The 26615-nt window shown below is 39.6% G+C and overlaps 1 protein-coding gene across 1 annotated transcript in view; it reads right to left on the reverse strand.

Moving 5' to 3' along the window:
* RAB10 (RAB10, member RAS oncogene family) overlaps positions 1-26615 on the reverse strand; it is an 81999-nt gene that overhangs the window by 17385 nt on the left and 37999 nt on the right. Inside the window, 1 exon segment of the mRNA NM_001243060.1 lies at positions 11835-11895. Within this exon segment, the coding sequence (NP_001229989.1) occupies positions 11835-11895 (61 nt within the window).

Genomic DNA, 26615 nt, shown 5'->3' on the forward strand with positions numbered 1-26615 from the left:
GACCACAGCCAATAAACTAACAAACAGAAAAAAGAAAGATTTCATTCTTATGATTTTTTAGATATAATGTTTCTGCTCATTCTCAGTTTATTTTGTTTGTTTGTTTTTGTCTTTTTAGGGCCTTGCTGGCAGCATATGGAGGTTCCCAGACTAGGGGTCGAATCAGAGCTACAGCTGCTGGCCTATGCCCACAGCCACAGCAAGAGCAGATCCAAGCCACATCTGTGACCTACACCACAGCTCACCACCACGTGGGATCCTTAACCCACTGAGCAGGCCAGGGATTGAACCCACATCCTTATAGATGCTAGTTGGGTTCGTTACTTCTGAGCTACAACGGCAATTCCCATTCTCAGTATCTTTTGTTGGCATTCTAACATTTAAAGATTTAAGAACTGACATTCTCTACACAGTAGCCAGAGTGATCTTTAAACACATGTTTGATAATATAATTTTTCTACTTAGTTTCCAGTAGCTTCAGTGAGGAAAGAATGGAGCTCAAACAACTGGCTATCTTTACACACACGAAAAATGAAATTGGACCCCTTCTCACACCTGACATAAAAATTAATTTAAAACAGATCTAAGACCTGTACATAAGAGCTAAAACTACTAAACTCTTAGAAGAAAACAGAGAGGAACATCTTCGTGATCTTAAATTTGGCAACTTACTAGATATGCTCCATGAAGAGCAAAAGCAACTGAAAAAAATAAACTGGATTTCATCAAAATTGAAAAGTTTTGGGGGTTCCCGCTGTGGTACAATGGGATCGAAGGTATTTCTGCAGTGGCGGGAACATGGGTTCAATCCCTGACCTGGCACAGTGGGTTAAAGGATCTGGCACTGCAGTTGTAGGTTGCAGCTGTGGCTTGGATTCAATCCCTTGCCTGGGAACTTCCATATGCTGCAGGTGTGGCCACAAAATAAAAAGGATTTTGAAAAATTATTTCAAAAAAAATTTTTTTAAATAAAAAAGAAAGTGGAAAGAAAATCCACAAAATGGAAGAAAATATTTGCAGATCCATATATTTATAAGGAACATGTATATGCAGAATATATAAAGAACTCCTACAACTCAACAATATAGGATACACAATTTTTTTTTTTTGTCCCCAGGCTAGGGGTCAAATCAGAGCTGTTGCTGCTGGCCTACGCCACAGTCACAGCAACACCAGATCTGAGCTGCGTCTTCGACCTACACCACAGCTCATGGCAACGCTGGATCCTAACCCACTGAGCGAGGCCAGGGATCAAACCTGCAATTTCATGGTTCCTAGTTGGATTCATTTCTGCTGTGCCTCGACAGGAACTCCAGATACACGATTTTTATCCAAAGAAGATACACGTGGCCAATAAGCACAAGAGGATGTTCAACATGGTTGTTAGGGAGTTGCAAATTTAAAACCACTTCACAGGCTTCAGGATGGGTATAATCAAAATACCAAATAATAACATATGTTGGTGAGCACTAAGATAAATTGGAACCCTCTAACTTTGTTGATGGGAATGTAAAACTGGAAAACGGTCTGGCAGTTCCTCAGAATGTTAAACATACAGTTACTAAATGACCCAGAAATCCCACTTCCGGTACATAACCATGAAAAATGAAAGCATAGGCCCACATAAATAAGAATGTTCAGGAGTTCCCACTACGGTCAAAGGCACTGGTGGCATTTCTGCAGCACCAGGACAGCACAGCCCAGCACAGTGGGTAAAGGATCCATCATTGCCACACCTGTGGCATGGGTCACAACTGTAGCTCAGATCTGATTCCTGGCCCAAGAACTCCATATGCTTTGCAGTGGCCAAAAGTGGGAGGGGGGGGAGAATGTCATTAACATTATTCATAATAGCCAAAAAGTTCAAACAACCTAAGTATCCATCAATTGTTGAATGGATAAGAAATATATCCATACAATGGAATGTTATTCAGCCATAAAAAGGAAAGAAGTACTGACATAAGCCACAACATGGGTGAGTCCTGACAACATTAGAAAGAAATCAGACATAAAAGATCACTTATTATATAATTCCACTGACATGAAATGTCTAGAATAGGAAAATCTAGAGACAGAAAGCAGATTAGCGGTTGCCGTGGCTGAAATGTTCATGCAGGATGAGCAGAGGCTGCTAAAGCGCACAGGGTTTCTTTCCAGGAGTATAAAAATGCTCTAAAATTGTGATGTTGGTGAATATACCTTATAAATTTACTAAAAACTATTTAGTTATACACTTTATATTCTGACCACACCCACATCATGTGGATGTTCACCGGCTAGGGATCAAACCCACACCACAGCTGTAACCAGAGCCACAGCAGTGATGCCAGGTCCTTAACCCACTAAGCCACAAGGGAACTTCTAATTGTACACTTTAAATGGGTGAATTATAAGGTATGCAAATTACATCTCAAAGAAGTCATTACAAAACAAAAAGGAAGTTCTCATTGTGGCTCAGTGGAAACGAATCCTGACTAGTATCCATGAGGACACAGGTTCAACTGGGTTAAGGATTTGGCATTGTCGTGAGCTGTGGTGTAGGTCACAGACACAGCTTGGATCCTGAGTTGCTGTGGCTGTGGCATAGGCTGGCAGCTGCAGTTCTGATTTAACCCCTAGCCTGGGAACCTCCATATGCCGTGGGTGCAGCCCTTAAAAGAAAAACAAAAACCAAAAAGACAAAACAAACAAATAAATGGAAAACATTACTAGGCTTAAAAAATAAACCAAGGAATTCTCTTGTGGTGTAGCGGGCTGAGGGTCTGGTGTTGTCACTGCAGTGCCTCAGGTTGCTATGGCGTGGATTCGATCCCTGGCCTGAGAACTTCCATGTGCTGCAAATGTAATAAAAACCAATTCCAAAATTCTATTATGAAGTGTTACAGGATTTGCACTTTTCATCATCTCCCCAAATTTTGAGGCGCTCTTTCCCTGACAGCTAGAACCACATTTTTTTCCCATGTCTCCCAATTCACAAGCTTCGTGCCACCTGAGAGCTTCTATATTAGTTGTGCCCACAGCCTGTACATAGTTGGCACTCATCTTTGCATTTTAACCATCACCTTATCAATGAAGCCTTTTCTGCCCATCCAATTTAAACAGTCATCTAGCCTCTTTCCATTGCATTTCCTTACTTTACTTCTCTACAAAGCACTTACTATAGATTTATTTACTGTTCTCTCATGCCCTCTAAAATGTAGGTTCCATTAAGAGATTTGTCTGTATTGTTCACTGTAGAATCCATGTATCTACATGATGATAAGCACTCAAATGTTTGTTAATGAGTCAGTATTTCAGAATCTTACCTCGCAGGTTCTTTATTAAACTTAAGAATCAGGGCATTCCAAGTTAGATGACTCTTAAAAACATATATATATATATATATATATATATATATATATATACACACACACACACACACACACATATATATATAAATAATCCTTTTATGCCTAAATGTATGAGCAGCAAGGAATATAACAGGACTACCAATACATTCATATTCCTTACATTTAATAGGGGTGTGCAATACATGTTCATATGTCTGCCACCTATCTATCCATCAATTCAAATGTGCACCAGGTGTTCACTGTGTGCTAGGCATTATGCAAGAGTAGTACATAAAGAACATGGTCTGCAGTCAGATCCAAGTTTATCCTTAGGTTCTATTCCTTCCAGCTGGGTGACCTTGAAGAGATTTAACCTCTCTGGATCTTTGGGGGTTTTCGTTATGTTTCCCTTTTTTGGACACCCCACAGCATACAGAGCTGTGGGGCAGGCACTGAATCGAGCCAGAGTGTTATGCCACAGCTAAGGCAACACCAGATCCTTAACTCTCCATTCTGGACTGGGGATTGAACCCGTGTCCCTGCCACTGCAGGGATCTCACTGTGCCACAGTGGGATAACCCCCAAAAATCTATAGTATAAAAATATCCAAAAGATCCAATAATATCATTATATGTGACTCAAAATTTGTTCTTAAGATGTCCTAAGTCAAAGCCATCTCTGCAGATGCTCTATATGTCTATGGTATTCAGAGCCATCTCAAATTACTATCTGTCTATGCTTAAAGCTGTAATTAAATTACTTCACAAGGAAAACTCTGGGTTTGCCCGAAGCCTATTTCTGCATAAAGGTAAAATAAAATGCTTTTTCTTTACAAGTTAAAGATTTGGCTGGACTTTTCAATTTTTTAAAAAGAATTGCAACTCTGTCACATTAATTTCTGGAATTAGACTTCTTCAGAGGGTGAAAAGTGCCAAGAAGAGAAAAATTAGGTAAGGAGACCAGGGCTAATGTTGAGAATGGTGCAAGCAAGTGAATTTTTTTTCTTTCTTTTTACAGCTGAACCTGTGGCATATGGAAGTGCCTGGGCCAAGGGCTGAATCAGAGCTGCAGCCTATGCCACAGCCACAGCAATGAAGATCCAAGCCACATCTGTGACCTACGCCACAGCCTGAAACACCAGATCCTTAATCCACTGAGCCAGGCCAGGGACTGAACCCGCATCTTCACAGAGGATGACTGAGCCACACTGATGACTGAGCTTAATCTTCTGAGCCACAAAGGAACTCCAAGAGGAAAGCGGTTTTTTTTTTTTTTAACAGTGAGAGGGTGAGGGTGGGGTTAATGGTTTTTTTTTTGGGGGGGGGTTGTTTGTTTTTGTTTTTAATGGCCGCGCCACTTTTTTTTTAATGGTGGCATATGAAAGTTTCATGCCAAGGATTGAATTCGCAAGCAAGTGTAATTTTAAACAGGGTAGAGGAGGTGAAACGAATGAGGAGGTGAGCCATATAAATACCTTGGAGTGACAGTGTTCCAAGAAGGAGGAAGAACAAGTGCAAGTGTCCCGAGGCACAGGTGAAGAACAGAAAGGAGAGCAATGTGACTGGACTAGGAGTGAAGCCAGACTAGGAGATCACAGAGGTGGGGGGAGGGAGTGCGGATGGTGTAGGATGTTCTAGGCCTCAGCAAGGAAGGACCTTGGCATTTCCTCTGAGCGAGACGGGGAGTCTAGTGCAGGGTTTTACAAAAAGAAATAATGTAGCTTGGGTTTAAAAAATTATTCTGCCTACTGCGTTAAAAATAGGTGTGTGTGCAAAAGCAGAGTTAGGAGGTAATGTAACACCTATCCAAAAAACTGCCAAAAGACACACACACACACATTTGTGTTTATATAATTATAAACATTCTTAAACCACAATTTTTATAGTGCCTTAATATTAAGCCAACAAATCAGAATCATTATAAATAGCTTTATGAAAACTTACAGTGTATTAGTTATGATCTGTTCCTTCTTGCTCTGCCACTTTTTTTTTTTTTTTTTTTGCCACATTTGTGGCATGCAGAAGTTCCAGGGTCAGGGATCGAATCCCTGGCCACAGCTGCAACCCAAGTCACAGCAATGACAACAACACTGGATCCTTAACCTCCTCCCGATTTCTTTACATTATTTTTTTAAAAGAAAAACAATTTTTTGTTGGTAGCCAGCCCTCCCTGCCCCTCTTTTTTGTCAGCCACCAAGAAGTTTAAGTAAATTTTACAAATTAAGCGTGGCAAATAAGTTGTCCTTTAGAAACAGTATATTTATGTCTTACATTTTATCTTTTATTAATCTTACCCATTTAGTTACAAGATGCTTTAAAACAGGTGTTGTTTTAAACGCTTTCATAAAAGAAAAAGATTTGTCTAATAGCTGAAGCAGTTCATTTCTTAACTGACAAAAAGAAGTATAAACTAACTAATAATTCTATCCTATTAGAGAGGGGTTGAAGTCTCCTACTAAAATCAGGCTAGAAATGTACTTCTCCAAGACAAAGAATGCACAAGACCTGGGCTTCCTGCAGTGTCTAACAGCTATAACGTAGGAGGGATAGAAAAACCGTACTTCAGTTTTTGTCCTAAGTAATAACAAATGAGGGAGGAGATCTTCCACAGCATTCCACTGTGAATACCACCCTCGACACTGTCTAACACTCCTGGAACACTGTTACCTCCAAGTATCAACAGGGCTCACATCCCCATCCATTCACATTACACAATTGGCAAATTACATCACTCTTCAGTGTCAAATCCACGACTGAATTCTCCACCAAGAAAGAACACAGTGCAAAAAAAACTACTTAGCTAAATCCAAATCAATGACACCTGGAGAGGAAAATTTATAATAATGCTGCTTAGTCTATTATGTAACATATTAAAATATTAATGGCCCCTCCAAAAAGAAAGATAATCATTGTTTAGGTTCAGAGTTTTTGCTTCGATTGATGGCATACTACTCCACCTGTTCCTTGATTTTTGTCCTTTCCAAAATCTCTTACAATCTATCTCTCTTCTTTTTATACACTCTCCTTGCTAAGTCTTTTAAAATTATCCCCTTCTTAGATTGTCATAATACCAGCCCCTACCCATTATTAAGCCAATCAACAATTTATTTCAAATCAGCAAGTTCCTGCCTCAACACCTCTAGACTAATTGGTGACCCTTTACCCAAGGCTAAAAATAGCCATAGCTGCTAATTCATGGTCAAGTTATTTTTAGGTCTGCATATACACATACACCCAGGACAAAAGACAGTGGGGTTGACTCCAATCAGCAAAAGTAGGTCTTTATTATCTGAAGAGCAATTAAACATTGTATATGTTCACATTATCTTTTCATGACACTAAATCACAGGTTTTTGAGCCTGTTTTTAAAACCACTCACTTGGTTTTCCTCTATTAATTTTTTTTTTTTTTCAAAATCTCACCACACACAGTACAGGTTTCTGAAATTATAAACCAATTAGCAAGAGAATTTTCCTTACATAAACTGAAGGAATGTTGTAAAATCCTATTTTTTCCCACTGACATATAATGAAAGGGGTGATATATTCTTAGGAACTAAAATAGCATTATTTCCTTAATTGTTAGTCCTACACACAGGGGTAGGGAGCTGTGTACTGTGGCTAATATGACGCTTATTTTTAAACTGGGCACTGACAGCACTAGAACAGGCCAGAGACAACACTAACCTGCCATGCAAGGCAGAAAGCCCAAATTTCCTAACATCGTGCTTTTGTAACATAATGAAGTTACTCCTTACTTTATAAATTAGGATGTTAAACTTCTCACATTGAGAAATCCTATTTTAACAAGATCTGGATTTCCTCACAGATAGACAATTTCTCTACACCCAAAATACCATGAGTTTCAATTATGCTCATCTTCATCCCCCAAAAGGATCCAAAGTCAAAAGCCTGATGCTAGCTCTTGCAGAGCTTACATTCCAGTGAGGACAGGAAAAAACAAGTAAATAAATATATAATCCCAAATTGTGATAAATGCTAACAAAGCAAACAGGGTAGAGGGATGAAGAATGCCCCAAGGGGGAGGGAGAAAGAAATCTAATTAGAATGATCAGGTGGCCCTCTCTACAGAGGTGATGCTTAAGGTGAGTGAGGAGTGAAGCATCAACAGAAATCATCTAAGTCATTCAGTCAACAAATATTTATTCAGCATCTACATCTGCCAGGCTCTCTGGCTTGGATCTGATCTCTGGCCTGGGAATTCCAAAAAAGAAAAGGGGAAAAGAAAAAAAAAAAAAAAAAAAAAAAAAAAAAAAAAAAAAAAAACCCACAAACAGCAATTTGAAAAAACAAAAACAAAAGGCAGACTTGAAGCAACTCAATGACTGTTTTCCTGGCAGGACCCATACACTACTTAATCTATGGAAAATATAGACAGCAAAAGATACTGTGGTAGAATCTTTCTAGAGATCTGGGATTTAAAAAGTCACAGCTGCTTCTCTATCAGCCAAAGTTTAATTTCAGGCCTACACACATGTGCCTTGGACAGGTCAGACCCTTATGCAACTAAACTAAAAGATTCCTGGAGTGCTCGTTTCAGCAGCACATATACTAAAACTGGAACGTTACAGAGAAGATTAGCATGGCCCCTGCACAAGGATGACATGCAGATTTGTGAGCATTCCATAAATTTTTTTTTTTTGGAGTTCCTGTCGTGGTGCAGTGGAAACGAATCCGACTAGAAACCATGAGGTTGTGGGTTTGATCCCTGGCCTCACTCAGTGGGTTAAGGACCCAGTGTCGCTGTGAGCTGTGGTGTAGGTTGCAGACTCGCTCGGATCCCGCGTTGCTGTGGCTCTGGTGTAGGCCGGTGGCTACAGCTCCGATTTGACCCCTAGCCTGGGAACCTCCATATGCCACAGTAGCGGCCCAAAGAAATAGCAAAAAAAAAGACAAAAAAAAAAAAAAAAAAGATTCCTGGAAAGTAAGCAAGTGAAGATTGTTCAGGTAAAGAAAAATAAAACAAAGCTTTAGCACAGACTAAAGAGAGTTTCTAAAACTAATACTCAATCACAGAATAATTTTTTCCTGCTGAAACAAGAATCTGAATATATTCATTCAAACTAAAGAGACATAAAAATCACTGTGCTTTTTAACAGCAATTGAAAGCAATGCACTAAAGTTGAGAATAGCATTTGAACTTTGGTATTATCCTAAGTTATGAGTAATAGGGTTTTTCATGCTTTAAAAAAGCCTTCTCGAATTACTGTGGCATATCCCAAGATCCCCTAACCTGAAGCTATGTGACTTTTTTTTTCCTACCTGGATATTAGCATGCATGTCAACTTAAGCAAAGAAATAAAATTAGCTGGCATAATGCTAACATCTTAAAAACAATTAATCACTAATTTTAACCACTCATTCCTTATCTTTTAAGAAAATGGATATTTCACATTATTTTATTTTTTTGATCTTTTTGCCATTTCTTGGGCTGCTCCTATGGCATATGGAGGTTCCCAGGCAAGGGGTCTAATCGGAGCTGTAGCCACTGGCCTACGCCAGAGCTAAAGCAACTCAGGATCCGATCTGAGTCTGCAACCTACACCACAGCTCACGACAACGCCAGATCCTTAACCCACTGAGCAAGGGCAGGGATCGAACCTGCAACCTCATGGTTCCTAGTCGGATTCGTTAACCACTGAGCCATGACGGGAACTCCTGGATATTTCACATTAAAAGCAATCAGTTATATGAAAATCCATACTAAATCAAACTTTCCTTCTGAAGTGTTTTGCTTAAGAGAGTTTCTACTAAAAATGTCTACAAATCAAAACAACTCTAAATTAGAAATATTGCCATTTCTGTGCAATACTTGAGTTTTACAGGTACAGTGTAAATATTTTCTAGGTTAATCTTAAAGGCCACACTGGAGGACTTACTATTTCAAAAGAGCATCTTCTGAGGAACGCTCTCTTTTTAAAAACAAGTATTAGTTATTTGTTACTGTTTACTTCTAAAAACTCTAGACTAAAATGTTAAGTGGAGGGGAAAAAAATGTTTAAAGTCATAAGGTCAAGAAACAGAAGGCAAAGTTTGTGGAAGACAGTATAGGAGGAGGAATAGAATATATTTAGTAGCACAAAGGTTTTATATAGTCTATAAAGAAAAAAATCTGAAAAAGTATTGTTTTATATGATTCTGCTTCTGTTACAAACACACAGATACATGTACACTAAGTCACAATGTAAAGTGTAACTTACCTACTGTCAAAAAGTTAGAAAATTATATGGCTTCAATTGTGTACAGAGGGGCTACAATTGAAAAGAGAACCAATCAGTGTAGCAGAGTCTAGGAGAGGGCTTGAAATACAGATGTTATGCAGGGACAAAGTCATAATAAGATGTGAGGCTAAAAATAAGAGGGAGAGGGGCTGGCTGAAATTCAGAAAAAGTAACTGACATCCTATCCCTTGCGATCACTTTAATTATAATGAAACGATATGAGGCATGTGTCATTTGCTAAGTTTTTCCCAGTTAAGGAAAAGTCCAAATTTCATTCAAATTTGTTTTAAATTTTAAAGATTTTATAATGATTGTACTTCTATTATATGGTCAGGTAATGAAGACATTCTGGTTAGACATACCCTATTCTTCTAATTATATCTAATTTTCTGAGACATTATTCTCCCCCAAGTGTCCCCCTAAGTCTCCTACTATGGCTTTGCAATTCCTTTTGCTAACTAACTCCTCTTTTGCTTGAAACTGTTACTATTTTTAAGGTTACAAGCCTCATAATGGGAGATTCCCAAATAATAACAGCTATGATTTCTTGAATGTTCATTGTGCACTGGAGACTGCTTTACGTGTACCACTTATTTTTCATAACTACTGTGACAGGTTCTATTACAATAAAGCCCAAGATGACATGAATTCAAATTTAAGATTCCTACTGACTGGCAATGAAGAAAGAAAAATGATGGTACCTATTAAGAGCAGCAAAATCAACTGAGAAACTATAGTATTTACAGGAGGCAGTATAGTAATGCCACTCTCAACCCTATATTCTGATCATGGAAATGCAGCATCCCGGCTCTGCTACTTACATGCTGTAAGACCTTGGTTAAATTATTTCAAAATGCCTCCATTTATCTATAAAACAGGAATAACCCCACAGAAAAGAAAGCATTGCCTATACAAGGACTTATAGCAGCTTTATGGTGAATAAACAGTAACAATGGAATACTACTTAACAATAAAAAGTAATGAACCTATTATTATTATTTTTTCTTTGGCCATTTCTAGGGCTGCTCCCTCGGCAGGTGGAGGTTCCCAGGCTAGGGGTCGAATCCGAGCTGCAGCCGCCAGCCTACGCCAGAGCCACAGCAACGCAGGATCCGAGCCATGTCTACGACCTACACCACAGCTCACAGCAACGCTGGATCCTTAACCCACTGAGCAAGGGCAGGGATCGAACCCGGAACCTCATGGTTCCTAGTTGGATTCGTTAACCACTGAGCCACGAAGGGAACTCCAGTAATGAACTTATTGATACACATAAAATCATTGATAGTTTTCAAAATAATTATGTTCTGTAAAGCCAGACACCTCCCCCGCCAAAAAAAGACACAAAACATATTATATGATTGTATTTGTATATAGTACCAGAAAATGGAAACAAGTTTATAGTGACGGCAGAAGAGTGGTTGCCTAATGACCAGGCATAGGGAGGAAGGAGAGATTACAAGGCTTGAAGAAACTTGTGAGGTGATGGGTATGTTCATTATACCCATGAACATGGGTGAGAAGTTCACAGATTTATACATATGTCAAAGCTTACCAAACTGCACACTTTATAAACATGTGTGGTTTACTGTATGTCAGCTACACCTCAATATGGCTGTTTAGGGAAATAAAAAAGGAATAACGTACTTCACAGGGTCACTGTGATCAATGATCACTAATATTCACTGAAAAAATACTACCATTATAATTTTAAAGCCTATGATTCATTCTTGAAAACAAATTTAAAGAATTTTATTGTACTTCTGTGGGGCAAACCCTATACAAACTAATGAAAATAATAATGCCTATAAAAAGTTACACATTAAAGATAAGTATTTTAGCTTAAGACTCTCAAAGCAACAAAAAGATTGTATTAACTTTCAATACTGAGTGCTACTGAGCCAAATATTGGCCTAACAGCACTACCTACATTATTTCATGTAATCCTTGTAACAATTTTTGTAGATAGGTGATATTATCTCCAGTTTACATATTAAGATACAAGGGCCTCACAGTGGTATGTATGTAACTTATCCAAGTTCATACAGTAAGTGGAAAAGGGGTTTTACTCAGCCAGATCTCATGGACTCCAAAGTCCATGGCAACAATTTTTTTTTTTTACTTCACTGAAAGAAGGTCATCTGATGGATGGCTTAGAAAGCGGAGTCCTATAGAATCTAAAGAGTTGACAAGGAAGGATTTCACTGCCTAACCTTTAGAACTTGACATTCTACTACATAAAGTAAGTAAATTAGCATCACTTACCATATCTGTAGCTTGATCTTCTTTCCTTGTAATTCAACTGTTTTGATCTTAAAGTCTATTCCTACAACATAGAAAAAAAAGGTAAATTGTATCTATGGCTCTGAATTTGGCTATACTAAAATTAACTGGTGTAGAAACACACTTTCAAAATTCGTTTGGTTCTGGAAATTCACCATGGATGCAATTCTGAGCAAAAGTGTCCAATTTTAAACCTGAGTAATATAAGAGCCAAAACAGTAGAAGAAATAGTTATACAGAGAGTTTTTAACAATTAGGAAATTTAGGATTTTTTAAAATATCTAATACTGGAGTTCCCTTGTGGCCCAGCAGGTTAAGGATCTGACGTTAATCACTGCCACAGCACAGGTTAAATCCCTGGCCCTGGAACTTTTGCATGGCTCAGGTGAAGCCAAAAACAAAACAAAACAAAACAAAAAACCTTAATAGCTTAATGCAAAAGAATATAAAGATGTTTCCTATTAGAAAAAATACATATAGCCTTCACTAGCCTGCAGAGTGATACTACCAGGGGAGTTCCTGTTAAGGCGGGGCGGAAATGAATCAGACTAGGAATCATGAGGTGGCAGGTTCAATCCCTGGCCTCGCTCAGTGGGTTAAGGATCCAGTATTGCATGAGCTGTGGTGTAGGTCGAAGACGAGGCTTGGATCTGCCATTGCTGTGGCACAGGCCGGTGGCCACAGATCCAATTAGACCCCTAGGCTGGGAATCTCCATATACCATGAGTGTGATCCTAAAAAGCAAAAAAAAAAAAAAGAGAAAAAGAAAAAGAAAAAGAAGGAAAAACTACTACCAGGGATAAAGAGGATCAGTTCACAATTATAAACAGGTATATTAATTAGAAAGCAAAAAACACTAGATGTTGGAGTTCCCGTCGTGGCGCAGTGGTTAACGAATCCAACTAGGAACCATGAGGTTGCGGGTTCGGTCCCTGCCCTTGCTCAGTGGGTTAAGGATCCAGCGTTGCTGTGAGCTGTGGTGTAGGTTGCAGATGCGGCTCGGATCCTGCATTGCTGTGGCTCTGGCGTAGGCTGGTGGCTACAGCTCCGATTCGACCCCTAGCCTGGGAACCTCCATAAGCCGCAGGAGCGGCCCAAAGAAATAGCAAAAAGACAAAACAAACAAACAAAAAAACAAAAAAACACACTAGATGTTTATGTATCTAGTAGCACAGAGCTTCAAAGTACATGAAGCAAAAGTACTGTAGTTCCCCTAGGATCTGGTGCTCTTTAACCAACTCAATCTTCAGCTTGACCCTTTTAGCTTGTTTCCCATACCAAATCAAAAGGAAAAAAGGGCCATTTGTCTGATATTTATAAACCACAGACCATGTCTAGAGTCCATATTTTTGTTTCTCCAGGAATTACTGGGAAAAACATCCTAAAACAACCTGGTTGTCAAGACCAACTCTGAATAGGACTGAATAACCACAGTTAGGCATAAAATTTGTTAATTAACCTTAATGACAAACCTGAAAACCAATACTATTTCAGAAAACTTTCCTGAATAGAAATGAAGTTAGGATAGTCTAAGAACTGTAAACCCTTTGGGATGGAAACCAGGTATGACTGAAAACTTTGAAGAATTAAGGCTGTTTTAAGCCATCTACCTAACTGTTAAAGACAGAAACCTCATCCAAGACTCCTTGAGTTTCCCTCTTGATCTCATGTTGTCTGTCCTCAAACTAATTAGCAGCAGTGGAAGCAGTTTTTCATTCTCTTCTGTACAAAAACTCTGCTGGTGTTCCTACTTCTCTGGTCACTCTTTGATCTTCATTACTGATTTCTCCTCATCTCTCTGATCTTTTGTAAAACTTGGGGTACCTTCTCTTTTCCTTAATTTCATGGCTTTAAATTCCACATACACACTGATAACTCTGAAATTATCAGAGCCAAACTGTTTCCCTGAACTCTGAACTTAAGATATCAAGTGCTTATTGGTTATCTCCAAATACTATCTTTCACACAAAGACTAAAAGTCCTTAAAACAGGAGTTCCCGTCATGGCACAGTGGAAACAAATCCGACTAGGAACCATGAGGTTTCGGGTTCAATTCCTGGCCTCCCTCAGTGGGTTAAGGATCCGGCATTGCTGTGAGCTGTGATATCGATCGCAGACATGGCTCCAGATCCAGCATTGCTGTGGCCGCCAGCTGTAGCTCTGATTAGACCCCTAGTCTGGGAACCTCCATATGCTGCAAGTGCGGCCCTAAAAAAGCAAAAGAAAAACAAAAACCAAAAACAAACACAAACAAAAAAGTCCTTAAAACAGTCTATAAGGCCCTATACATTCTGCCCTTCTGCCCCTGTCCACTCTTGACCTCAGCATTTTCTGTATTCTCTTACTGGGATCTAGCTAAAGGCATTGGCTCCCTTGTTCCACACACAGCTATGAGGCAGATTCCCACCTCAAGGCCTCTGTATATGTTGTTCTCTCCAACCTGGTAAACTCCTCCTTCCCCAGGCTACCATATTCTAGCTGCAACTTTTCCTCATGCAACTTTTCTTACCTTTTAATACTTCTTAAATATACAGCATATATTTATTTATTCCTATTTTTTGTCTCCCCTTTGCCAAAATATAAGATCCAAGAAGGGCAGGGATTTTTATCTGTTTAATCCTATTAAATTCCCAGTACCTAGAGCTATACCTGACATATAAGCAGGCATTCAAGAAATAGTTGTTGAATAAAAAAATTCTAAAGATAGTAAAAGGGTCCCTGAGAAAAGACATAGATACTCCACTTTAGGGTGAAACACACTACTTGACAAGCTCCACACTTGTCCACCTGGCTTCCAATCAGCTTTTCAGAGCCTCAGGCCAAAACATGAAGGACAAAGATTCCACTGAGATATCAAAATAAACAAGCAAAACCAAAAAAGGAAATCTGGAGGAAACAGGGACAAGGCAGAGGAAAATATATAGTTCTTTTTATCATCTCAAAACCTGATGGACAGAGTTGGCTCAGCGGTCAACGAACCCAACTAGGACCATGAGGATGTGGGTTCAATCCCTGGCCTTGCTCAGCAGGTTAAAGATCTGCATTGCCGTGAACTGTGGTGTAGGTCACAGATGTGACTCGGATCCCACGGTGCTGTGGCTGTGGCACAGGTCAGCAGCTGTAGCTCCATTTTGACCTCTAGCCTAGGAACTTCCATATGCCTCAGGTGTGGCCAAACAAACAAAAAACAAACTCATGACGGAAGGGAAAGGAGAGAAAGGAAAAGAATCTGAACTATAAAAATCTTGGAAATTAAAAAGGTAGGAATAATATATTCAGCAGAAAGGCTATAATAGAAAACTGAGATCTCCTAGAAAATACAACAAAATGACAAAGAATGGAATATACACGAGATAATGACACGTTATAAGCCCAAACCAGGAGGTCTGACATCTAACTCATAGAAGTTAAAGAACAGAGAAAATAACATATAGAAAACAGTAATTTAAAAATTATGCAAAACAACTTAATAGAGTCAAAGGAATTTATTTTAGACTGAAATACCCACCAAGTGCCTAGAGTAATGAACAAAAGAGCTATATCAAGTTATATCATCATGAAATTGCAGGGCTAAAGATAATTTCAAGAATAAGTATAACATTATAAAAGCTTACAAGAGAAAAAAACTAAGGCATATTAAAGAGTTAAGAATAACAATTCTGAATTACTCAACGGCAATGTGAGACTCCAGAATACAAAGACAATGTGTTTAAAAAGTATTTTCAACCTATATACAGCCAAAATCAAATGAGAGCATAATAAAAGCTTTTCCAGACACGAAAGTTCTCAAATATTTAGCTTCCATGCATCTTTTCTAAGACAACAACTAGGAGACGTTGCTTTACCAAGAATAGGAAGGAAAGAAATCCAGTAAAGACTCATGTAGGAGTTCCTGTCGTGGCGCAGTGGTTAACGAATCCGACTAGGAACCATGAGGTTGTGGGTTCGATTCCTGCCCTTGCTCAGTGGGTTAGGGATCCGGCGTTGCCGTGAGCTGTGGTGTAGGTTGCAGACACGGCTCGGATCCCGCGTTGCTGTGGCTCTGGTGTAGGCTGGCAGCTACAGCTCCAATTGGACCCCTAGCCTGGGAACCTCCATATGCCGCGGGAGCAGCCCAAGAAATAGCAAAAAGACAAAAAAAAAAAAAAAAAAGACTCATGTAAAGGGCAGTTCAAACTGACCTAGAGAAGCAACCAGTAGAAGAGAATGAAGACAGAAAACAAAAGGACAGAATAAAATGCTAAGGAAGGTACCCCAAGAGGGTTTGTCTCCTAAGAGGGAGAGGGAATAAAACTGTATTAATAGAATGTGTATGAAAAGAAGAATTCAGAGGGGTCTGTCAATTATGTTGTAGAGTTTGAGACAAAGTATAAATAATACCTTGAAATCTAAGCATATGTAACAATGAAGGGACTGTAAACGACAGTAAAAACAGAAAGCTGTCTGAGAAAGGAAATGCAATTGTAGTATATTACTTGGTTTAGCAGTTAACAAAAACATGTGTTATAACTATTTGAGAAGATGAAGGGAGAGGCACCAAGAATGCCTGGTGGTATTAGCGTATTCAATTCTCATCTTCGGTAACAGTAACAAGAGAAAAGGTCTCAAATTAGCTTTTTTAAAAAGTCAAAAACATGTGACATGGGGATATGGGGTTGAATATAGAATAGGGCAAAAAAATGTCTGTGAAAGATAACATACAGATGAGGATGGGGCAAGGATTTATTGTTGCTGCTGCTCTTGTCATAAACCTTAAAAGTACTAACATCTAAAATTCTATAGCTGTTTTTTTAATAGAGACAAAAATTAGATTAATAGAGGAGGTATTACCAATGTCCTCTCCACTTACTCAAACACTCCAATTTGGTCACCAAATTTCTAGCATGGCCCCAAGCCACCCCTGCAGTTTCCTTCTATAGTCTCTCTCAAACATAACTTTTACAACTGTGCACTTCTTCCAAGTATATACCTTTGTCACTCCAGCATGTACATTCCAAACCCCAAACATTAATACTTAAGAGTAGAAAAGGTTTTGATATAATTTAGGGATTAGAGCAAAATCAACAGCTCAGCTACCAAGAGAAGCTAGGAAAATCTATTACCCTCTAAGATTGTGCCAGGAAGAATCAGATTCTCCTGTAACACTATCATTTGTTAAATTACCACAGACTAGAGCAAAATCACAGGATTTGATCCAACCAGTGATTCTTTTCCAGGTTTTGCTTATGTAAAAACATACCACAGGAAATCCGGAAATCCCCACTTTTTATAGATTCCTGGGACCCAGTTCAAACGAGTATTTCAATTTACCACTGTCTAAATCATTTATCAATTTTCAGCTACTCAGGAAAGTGAGAAACAATATCAGCCAAAACATTTTTTTAATTTTTTTTTAATGATGTTGCAGAAGCACCACCCAGTGGCAAGAAAAGCAACTGCAAATTTTTATCTTGTCTTTCGTCCTTTTTAGGGCCGCACCCTTGGCATACGGAGCTTCCCAGGCTAGGGGTCAAATCGGAGCTGTAGCTGCCAGTCTACGCTACAGACACAGCAATGCCAGATCCAAGCTGTGTCTTCAATCTACACCACAGCTCACAGCAACTCTGGATCTTTAACCCACTGTGCAAGGCCAGGGATTGAACCTGCATCCTCATGGATCCTAGGTGGGCTCCTTAACCACCTAGCCAAAACAGCAACTTCAGTAACTGCAATTTCTAATCACCATACAAATATGTTCTCCAAAGCTTGGCTTCTCACGACATATAAATACATAGTAATTAATGCAGGTAGAAACAAATTATATAATAAACTCCAGACAACCAAAGTTTAACAACTTATAGCTAAATGATCAATACCTATAGGGTTTTGTTTTGGTTTTTTTTTTTTTTTTTTTTTTTTGTATTTTCTAGGGCTGCACCCGTGGCATATGGAGGTTCCCAAGCTTGTTTAATCGAAGCTGTAGCCGCCAGCCTACGCCACAGCCACAGCAACATGGGATCCCAGCGGTGTCTTCGACCTACACCACAACTCACAGCAATGCCGGATCCTCAACCCACTGAGCAAGGCCAGGGATCGAACCTGCAACCTCATGGCTCCTAGTTGGATTCATTAACCACTGAGCCATGATGGGAACTCCAATACCTATAGTTTTTAACAAGTTAAAAATCAAGTGTTTTCATGACAATAGAACAGAAGAATGACACACCTACAATCCTTTGAATGTAGCTTAGTCCACAATTTGAAGACCTAAGTCTAGTCCTAGCTCTGTCATTAACAGTACAAATTTTTAAAAGGAACTCTTCCCAATATGGATATTAGCTTCTTTATCAGAATGCAAATGCGAAATGCAGAATGCAAAAAAAAAAAGTTCCCTCTAAAGATCCTTCCATACAATAGCCATTTTGAGAATTTACAATGTACCAGGCACTGTTTTAAGCTTTTGCATAGATAAACTCATTAAGTCAGCAGAAAAATCCTAGTCCATATTATTTCCACTCTACAAGTAAAGAATAACATAAGAACCATAGCAGCAGCAAAAAAAAATTCACTAACATTAACAGTCACTGGATATTATTCTAAGCACTTCACATATACTATCTCATTTAGTAGTCACAAAAATCCTCTGAAAAAATATGAATATGCCTATTTTACAGAAAAGAAAATTTACAGTAATTTACTTAAGGTTACAGAATTAATGGGTGGCAGAACCAAGACTCAATTCTATGTCTATCTGATTTCTGACCACACATAACCTTAACCTATCTTCTACTAAAGTAAAATTCACATAATAGAAAATTTACCACTTTAAAATGCACAATTCAGTTTATTCACAATCCTGTGCAACACCTCTATCTAGTTGCAAAACATTTTCATCGCCTCAAAAGGCAACTCCATAGCTTTCCATTATTTATCCCTCCCATCACTTCCCTGGAAACCACCAGTCTCTATTCTGCCTCTATAGCTTTACCTATTCTGGACGTCTCATATAAATGAGAGCACGTAACACGTGATAGTTTGTGTCTACCTTCTTCCACTCAGCATATTTTCAAGGCCCATCCACACTGTATTACGTATCAGGATCTCATCACATTTTATGACTAAATAATATTCCAACATATATATAAACACCATAATTTGTTTATCCACTCATCTGCTGATGGATACTGGGGCTGTTTCCACCTCTTATAGCAACAGTGTTGCTATAAACATGTATGTATGTGTTTTTTTGAGTACCTGTTTTGAATTCTTTGGGGTATTCATACGGAGTAGAAATGCTGGGTCGTATGGTAATTTGACGTTTAACTTTTTGAGGAGCCGATGTTTTCCACATGTGGACAGTAACATAATGTCTTTTCTATCAAAGGAAATCTTGGTTACTCTATTTTGCTCTGTTTTGGCTGAAACACCCCCTGCGACCCCCTTCCTTTCTACCTCTTCCCAGCAACAATTTGTTTCAATGAGCCAACCGGGAAGAATGTGCACCCTGACCTGACCAAAGGGAAGGGGACAGGTACCTCACCTGCATTAGGCATAAATAGGGGAGGGTCCTTTGTTTGGTGCGCACGCTTTTTGGAGCACCTGAGTCCTTCTGCAGAAGTAAAGAGCCCTGTCCAGATTTCTCCTTGTCCACGTGTCTCACTTTCCGACACTGACGACCCGAGCCAGAGTTATCTTAATTTCCAACACACAGCAGCTGCACCATTCTACATCTCCAGTAGCAACGTATGAGGGTTCAATTTTTCTACCTCCGAAATAATCATTTTTTTAGGTCATCCTAGGGGGTGCATATGAAGTGGCGCTAGATTGTAGTTTTGATTTGCATTTCCCTAATGACTAATGGTGCTGAACAGCAGTTCATGTGCTTGTCGGCCATTTGATATCTTACCTGGAGAAACATCTATTCAAGTCCTTTGCCTCCACAGCTTTTATCTTTTTTGGTCCCACTGCATCAGGCCAGGAATTGAACTCAAGCCATCACACAGACAATGCCTATCATTAACCCACTGAGCTACAACAGGAACTCAAATTTTTAAATCAAGTTGTCTTCTTATTAAGCCATAAGAGTTCTTTACAGCTTCTGGATACTAGATCTGTATCAGATACATAATTTGCAAATATTTCCTCCATTCTGTAAGCTTTCTTTGCTTTCTTAATTTCCTTTGGTGCATAAAAGTTTTCAATTTTGACAAAGTCCAATTAAATTATATATTTTTCTTTTGCTGTATGCTTTTAAGTCCACTGATTTTAATTTTTGAAATTTATGAGGTGGAGTAATAAGTTCCTGGGAATCGAGAAATCATTGACAAAACCAAAGCTAAATTCAACTTTTTGCAACCACATGTTTGAGTTCTTTTTATCGCTGAATAGTATTCCGTTCTGTATATACACCACATCTTAATCCATTCATCTGTTGATGGATATTAGGTTGTTTCCATGTCTTGGCTCTTGTGCCAATATTTATCATTTATCCTCTTCATTTCTTTGTGTAGATGTGAGTTTCCTAGTGGAATGCTTTCTTTGCCCTGAAAAACTTTAACATTTTCAATAGCACAAGACTTCAGGTAAGAAAATCTCTCAGCTTTTGTCTGGAAAATGTCTTTCTTTTGGTTTTTGGGTTTTTTGTTTGTTTGTTTGTTTGTTTTTTTGTGTGGCCTCTTTAGGGCTGCACCACGGCACATGGAGGTTCCCAGGCTAGGGGTCAAAATGAAGCTGTAGCTGCTGGCCTACACTACAGCCACAGCAATGCCAGATCTGAGCCACATCTGTAACCTACACCACAGCTCACAGCAATGCTAGAACCTTAACCCACTGAGTTAGGCCATGGACCGAACTTGTGTCCTCATGGATGCTAATCAGGTTCATTTCCGCTGAACCACCACAGGAACTCCTTGGCTTCATTTTTGCTTTTTTGTTAGGACTGAATTCTAACAACACATTTTTCCTTTCAGAGTTTTAATATGTAATTCAATTGTCTTCCAGCTTCCATTGTTTCTTTCTCCACCCCACCCCCCGCCCCACTTTGGGAGAAATGTAGATTTAAGAAACTTTTTTTTACTTCGAAATTATTTTATAGAAAAGTTGCAAAATAGCTCAGAGTTCATGCATACTATGCATCCAACTTCTGCTAATATTAACGCTAACATCACCACAGTACTTTTATCAGAAACAATAAAGTGACACCAGGGAGTTCCCACTGTTGCAAAGGTTTGATCCCCAACCCAGCACAGTGGGTTAAAGATCTGGCATTGCCACAGCTATGGCACCATTCAGTTTCAGTCCCTAGCCACAGAACTTCCATACCAGGGTGTGTGGGAGGAAGACACTGGTACCATGCAAGTGATTTAACTACAGACCTAATCCACCAATTTTTTCATGAACGTTGTATCCAATTCAGGTTCCCACTTTGTATTTAGCTGTCATGTGTCGTTACTCTTGTTTGATCTGTGAGTTCCTCCATCTTTTCTTGTCTTTCAGGACTTTGATACTTTCAAAGCATATCAGTCAGGTATCTTATTGAATTCTCCCTCAATTTGGGTTTATCTGCTGTCTTCTCATAATTGGAGTAAGGTTTTGCATTTTTTGGTAAGAATACCACAAAATACCACAAAGGTACTGTTTTGCTTTCTCAGTTCATTTTATCAAGGAGTATATTATGTGAATGTCTTTCTATGGTATTAACCTTGATGACTTAAGATGTTGTCTGGAGAGTTTCTCTCTCCACTGTAAATTTATTATTTTTATTTATTTATTTATTTATTGGTCTTTTCTAGGGCCGCTCCCACAGCATATGGAGATTCCCAGGCTAGGGGTCTAATCTGAGCTGTGGCTGCCAGCCTATGCCAGAGCCACAGCAACATGGGATCCAAGCCGTGTCTGCAACCTTTACCACAGCTCATGGCAACGCTGGATCCTTAACCCACTAAGCAAGGCCAGGGATCGAATCCACAACCTCATGGTTCCTAGTCGGATTCGTTAACCTCTGCACCACGACGGGAACTCCTCCACAGTAAATTTATTGTTTTTCCCTTTGCTATCAATAAATTTCTTGGACAAAATACTTTGGGACTATGCAGCTCTTTCTCACCACACCTTCATCCTCTGATTTTACCTCCTATCACAACCTGTGACAATTATTACTGTAGTATTTAACTAATAGTGATTTTGTGTTTCAGTCATTGCTTCACACTTACTAATTGTAATTTTTCATTTACAATTTGTCCCTTTCACCTACTACCTACCCTGCTTGTTTGTTTATACATACCAATATGGACTAATGGCTATTTTAATTTATTGGTAATAATGCAATACTATAATTATTTCATTCCAGCTCTGGGCAGTAGAAAAGCTCTTTCAGGTTAGTTCATACATCCTTTTGACATATCCCATTCATTTGGGAGCACTTCTTTGTCTTCTGGCACCAAAGATGCTCCAGGATCATCTCATATTTCCTATACCCCAGTTCTAGAATCAAGCCGTTCTTTAAAGAGCCCCAGTTCCCTTTACTGAAAAATTGTATGTAAAGTCCGAGATCTGGGCACCAGGCAGGCTCACTGCTACTGAAGTGTCACTGTTTCTTCCAGGCCTTTCCAGAGGACAGAGTGAGAAAATACATTTGTGCATACTGATCCAGCATATATACACATCTCTATTTCCATAACCATCTGCACATATAATACATAAAACCAGGAGTTCATACTAATAATTCTGATTCCAATTGAACTAATCTTCTTTTCCTTACCTGTAACCTCTTTCTTCAACAATTAGAAACCTGGCTCTCATTACCTAAAATGTATTTACTTATTTGTTTAATCCTAGTATATACATAAAATAGTTTCCCTCACCTCTGTGAAAAATCAGATTAACTAAAATATATGTTTACATTTCTTTTTATCTTTAGTCTTACAATAACCAGTTAAAATACTGTTTTCTAAAGTTACTTTTATTATTCTTTTCTTCCTCCTCAGTGTGGTTATGCTGCTCATTTGCTGGCTTATGCTGTTTAATGAAAAGTCAACAGTTGTTCATACCTTTGTCCCTCTGTGCTTTTTTTGCTCTGGCTTCTTTTAAGATTTCTCTTTGTGACTGACTTTTAGCCACTGGATTAAGATGTGTCTTGGAGTTCCTGTTGTGGCTCAGTGGTTAATGAATCCAACTAGGAACTATGAGGTTGCAGGTTTGATCCCAGGCCTCGCTTCAGTGGGTTAAGGATTTGGCACTGCTGTGAGCTGAGGTGTAGGTCACAGACACGGCTCGGATCCCGGGTTGCTGTGGCTCTGGTGTAGGCCGGTGGCTGCAGCTCAGATTAGACACCTAGCCTGGGAACCTCCATATGCCACGGGTGCAACCCTAGAAAAGACTGGGGAGGAAGAAAAAAAAAAAAAAAAAAAAAAAAAAAGGATGTGTCTTATGTGATTTTCTGTTTATCCTACCTAGGTCCATAAATCTATAGGATTATAGTTTTTGTCATTATTTGGATAATTTTCAACCATTATTTCCTCAAATACTTCTTCTGCAACCATGGCACCCCCACTTCCCACCCTGAATTCCAAATACACATGAAACAACTTGATAATGTCCCACACATCACTGAGGCTTTTTCCCTTTTTCCCCCGACTTGTTTCCCAGACTTTTCCCCATGCTTCATTTTGCATAGTGTCTATTACCTTACACTGATCTTTCTTTCTGCAGTTTCTAATTTGCTCTTAAGCCCATCAGCTCAATTTTTCATTTCAGATATTGTGATTCCCCAGTTCTAGGAACTCCAACAGTCTTTTTTACACCTTACATTTCTCTCATGTTCATGCTGTCCTTTAAAAGCTTCAATGTATCTGTCTTCTAAATTCCATTACCTCTGTCACTTCTGGGTCTGTTTCCATCCACTTATCTTTCTCTTAGTTAAGGGTCACGGTTTCCTATTTCTTCATAGGCCTAGTAATTTTGGATGAGATGCTCAACATTTTATATTTTTATCAATGTGTGGGGTTTTTGGCCACACCCACAGAATCTTTGGGTTAGGGATCGAATCTGAGCCACAGCAGTGATCTGAGAGCCACGGCAGTGACAACGCCAGATACGTAACTCACTGAGAGACAAGGGAATTCCAATGTATAATTTTTTTTTTTTTTTTTTGGTCTTTTTAGAGCTGTACACGAGGCATGTGGAAGTTTCCAAGCTAGGGGTCGAACTGGAGCTGCAGCTGCCAGCCTAGGCCACAGCCATGGCAACACCAGATCTGAGTCTGCAACCTACGCTGCAGTTTGCAGCAACGCCCAATCCTTAACCCACTGAGCAGGGCCAGGGATCAAACCCACATCCTCATGGATACTAACCTGCTGAGCCACAATGGAAACTCCTTTTTAAAAAAAATTAATTTATTGAGGGAGATGGGATTAAGATGGCGGAATAGAAGGACTGGAGCTCAGCTTCTCTCCTGAAAACAACATTTACAATCAAATGCTGAGCAATCTTCAACCAAATAGACCAGAAACCTTAAAAAAGATATCCTACTCCAGAAGACAAAGAGAAGGCCACATCAAGAGGTAGGAGGGGTGATTTCACAATATAAACAACCCCATACCTCCCGGGTGGGAAGCCCCACAGACTGGAAACTCACTGGTTCACAGAGACTCACCTACAGGAGTGAGAGTTCTGAGCCCCACATCAAACTCCCACATGTGGGGATCTGGCACTGGGAGAAAGAGCCCCTGGAGCATCTGGCAATGAAGGCCAGTGGGGCTTGTGCACAGGAGCTCCACGGGACTGGGGGAAACGGAGACCCCAGTCTTAAAAGGTGCACAGACTTTCATGTGCACTGGGTCCCAGGGCAAAGCAAAGTCGCCATAGGAATCTCAGTCCAACCTCACTGCAGTTCTTGGAGGACCTCCTAGGAAAAAGGGGTGAATGTGGCTTGTTGTTGTAGGGGAAGGACATTGGAAGCAGAGCTCTCAGGAATATTCAGCAGCATGCCTTTCTCTGGAGGTGGCCACTTTGGGAAAACCTATCCAGTGCTCTCTTCTCAGGGCTGAGAAGCCCCAAGGCAAACAACAATCCAGGTGGGATCATAGCCCCGCCCCTCAGGAAACAGGTGAAGGCACACAGCCACCTCTAATCTCACCCAGAGACAAAGCCCCACCCACCAGAGGGATAGGAATCAGCCCCACCTACCAGTGGGCAGGCATCAGTCCTGCCCCCTTACCAACTTCAGCCACAAGGGGGGCAGACACCAGAAGTAAGAGAGGATACAACTCTATCATCTGTAAAAAGAACACGACACCAAAAACCTATAAAAAAGAAAAGACAGAGAACTATAACTCAGATGAGGGAGAAAGAAAAACCCCAGAAAATCAGCTAAGTGATGAGGAGAGTCTCAGCCTCCAGGAAAAAGACTTTAGACTGTTGATGCTGAAGATGATGCAAGACACTGGAAGTAAACTGGAGGCAAAGATGGATAATTTACAGGAAACACTGAGCAAAGAGATACAAGATATAAAACTTAAACAAGAAGAGATGCAAAATACAATAACAAAACATTCACTAGAAGCAGCCAACAGCAGAATACAGGAGGCAGATGAACGAATAGCGAGGTGGAAGACAGATTAGTGGAAATTACAGATGTGGAACAAAAAAGAGAAAAAAGACTGAAAAGAAACGAAGAGAGTCTCAGAGAACTCTGGGACAACGTTAAACGCACCAACATCTGTATTATGGGGTGCCAAAAGGAGAAGAGAGAGAGAAGGGGACAGAAAAACTATTCCAAGAGATAATAGCTGAAAAATTCCCCAACATGGGAAAGGAACCACTCACTCAAATCCAGGAAGCACAACAAGTACCATATAAAATATACCCAAGGAGGAATACCCCGAGACACATATGAATCAAACTGGCCAAAATTACAGACAAAGAGAAAATACTGAAAGCAGCTAGGGAAAAGAAACAAATAACACACAAGGGAACTCCAATAAGGTTATCCGCAGATTTTTCAGCAGAAACTCTGCAGGCCAGAAGGGAGTGGCATGATATACTTCATGTGATGAAAGGAAAAAACCTCCAAGATTACTTTACCCAGCAGGGCTCTCGTTCACATTTGAAGGAGAAATCAAAAGCTTCACAGATAAGCAAAAGCTAAGAGAATTCTGCAAAACTAAACCAGCTTTACAACAGATACTAAAAGAACTTCTCTAGACAGAAAAGAAAAGGCCACAACCAGAAACGAAAATACCACAAATGACAAGGCTCACCAGAAAAGGTATATATATAGTAAAGATATGAAATCATCCACACACAATTATACCACCAAAATCAGAAATCGTGAGAAGAGGAGGGTACGAATGCAGGACACTGGAGATGCACTTCCAGTTAAGAGACCAACAACTTAAAACAATCTCATATACATATAGACTCTTATATCAAAACTTTAGAATAACTGCAAACCAAAAGTTTACAATTGATACACAAACAAATAAGAAAAATTAACTCAAATACTACGCTAAAGATAGTCATCAAACCATAAGAGGAGAGAACAAGAGAAGAAGGGAAGAAAAAAGAGCAACGAAAACAAATTCAAAGCAATTAATAAAGGGAGTTCCCATCGTGGCGCAGTGGTTGATGAATCCAACTAGGAACCATGAGGTTGTAGGTTCAATCCCTGGCCTTGCTCAGTGAGTTAAGGATACAGCATTGCTATGAGCTCTGGTGTCGGTGGCAGACGCGGCTCAGAGCCCGTGTTGCTGTGGCTCTGGAGTAGGCTGGCGGCTACAGCTCCAA

Source organism: Sus scrofa, chromosome 3 (assembly GCF_000003025.6).
Source record: "Sus scrofa isolate TJ Tabasco breed Duroc chromosome 3, Sscrofa11.1, whole genome shotgun sequence".
Classification (NCBI taxonomy): Eukaryota; Metazoa; Chordata; class Mammalia; order Artiodactyla; family Suidae; genus Sus; species Sus scrofa.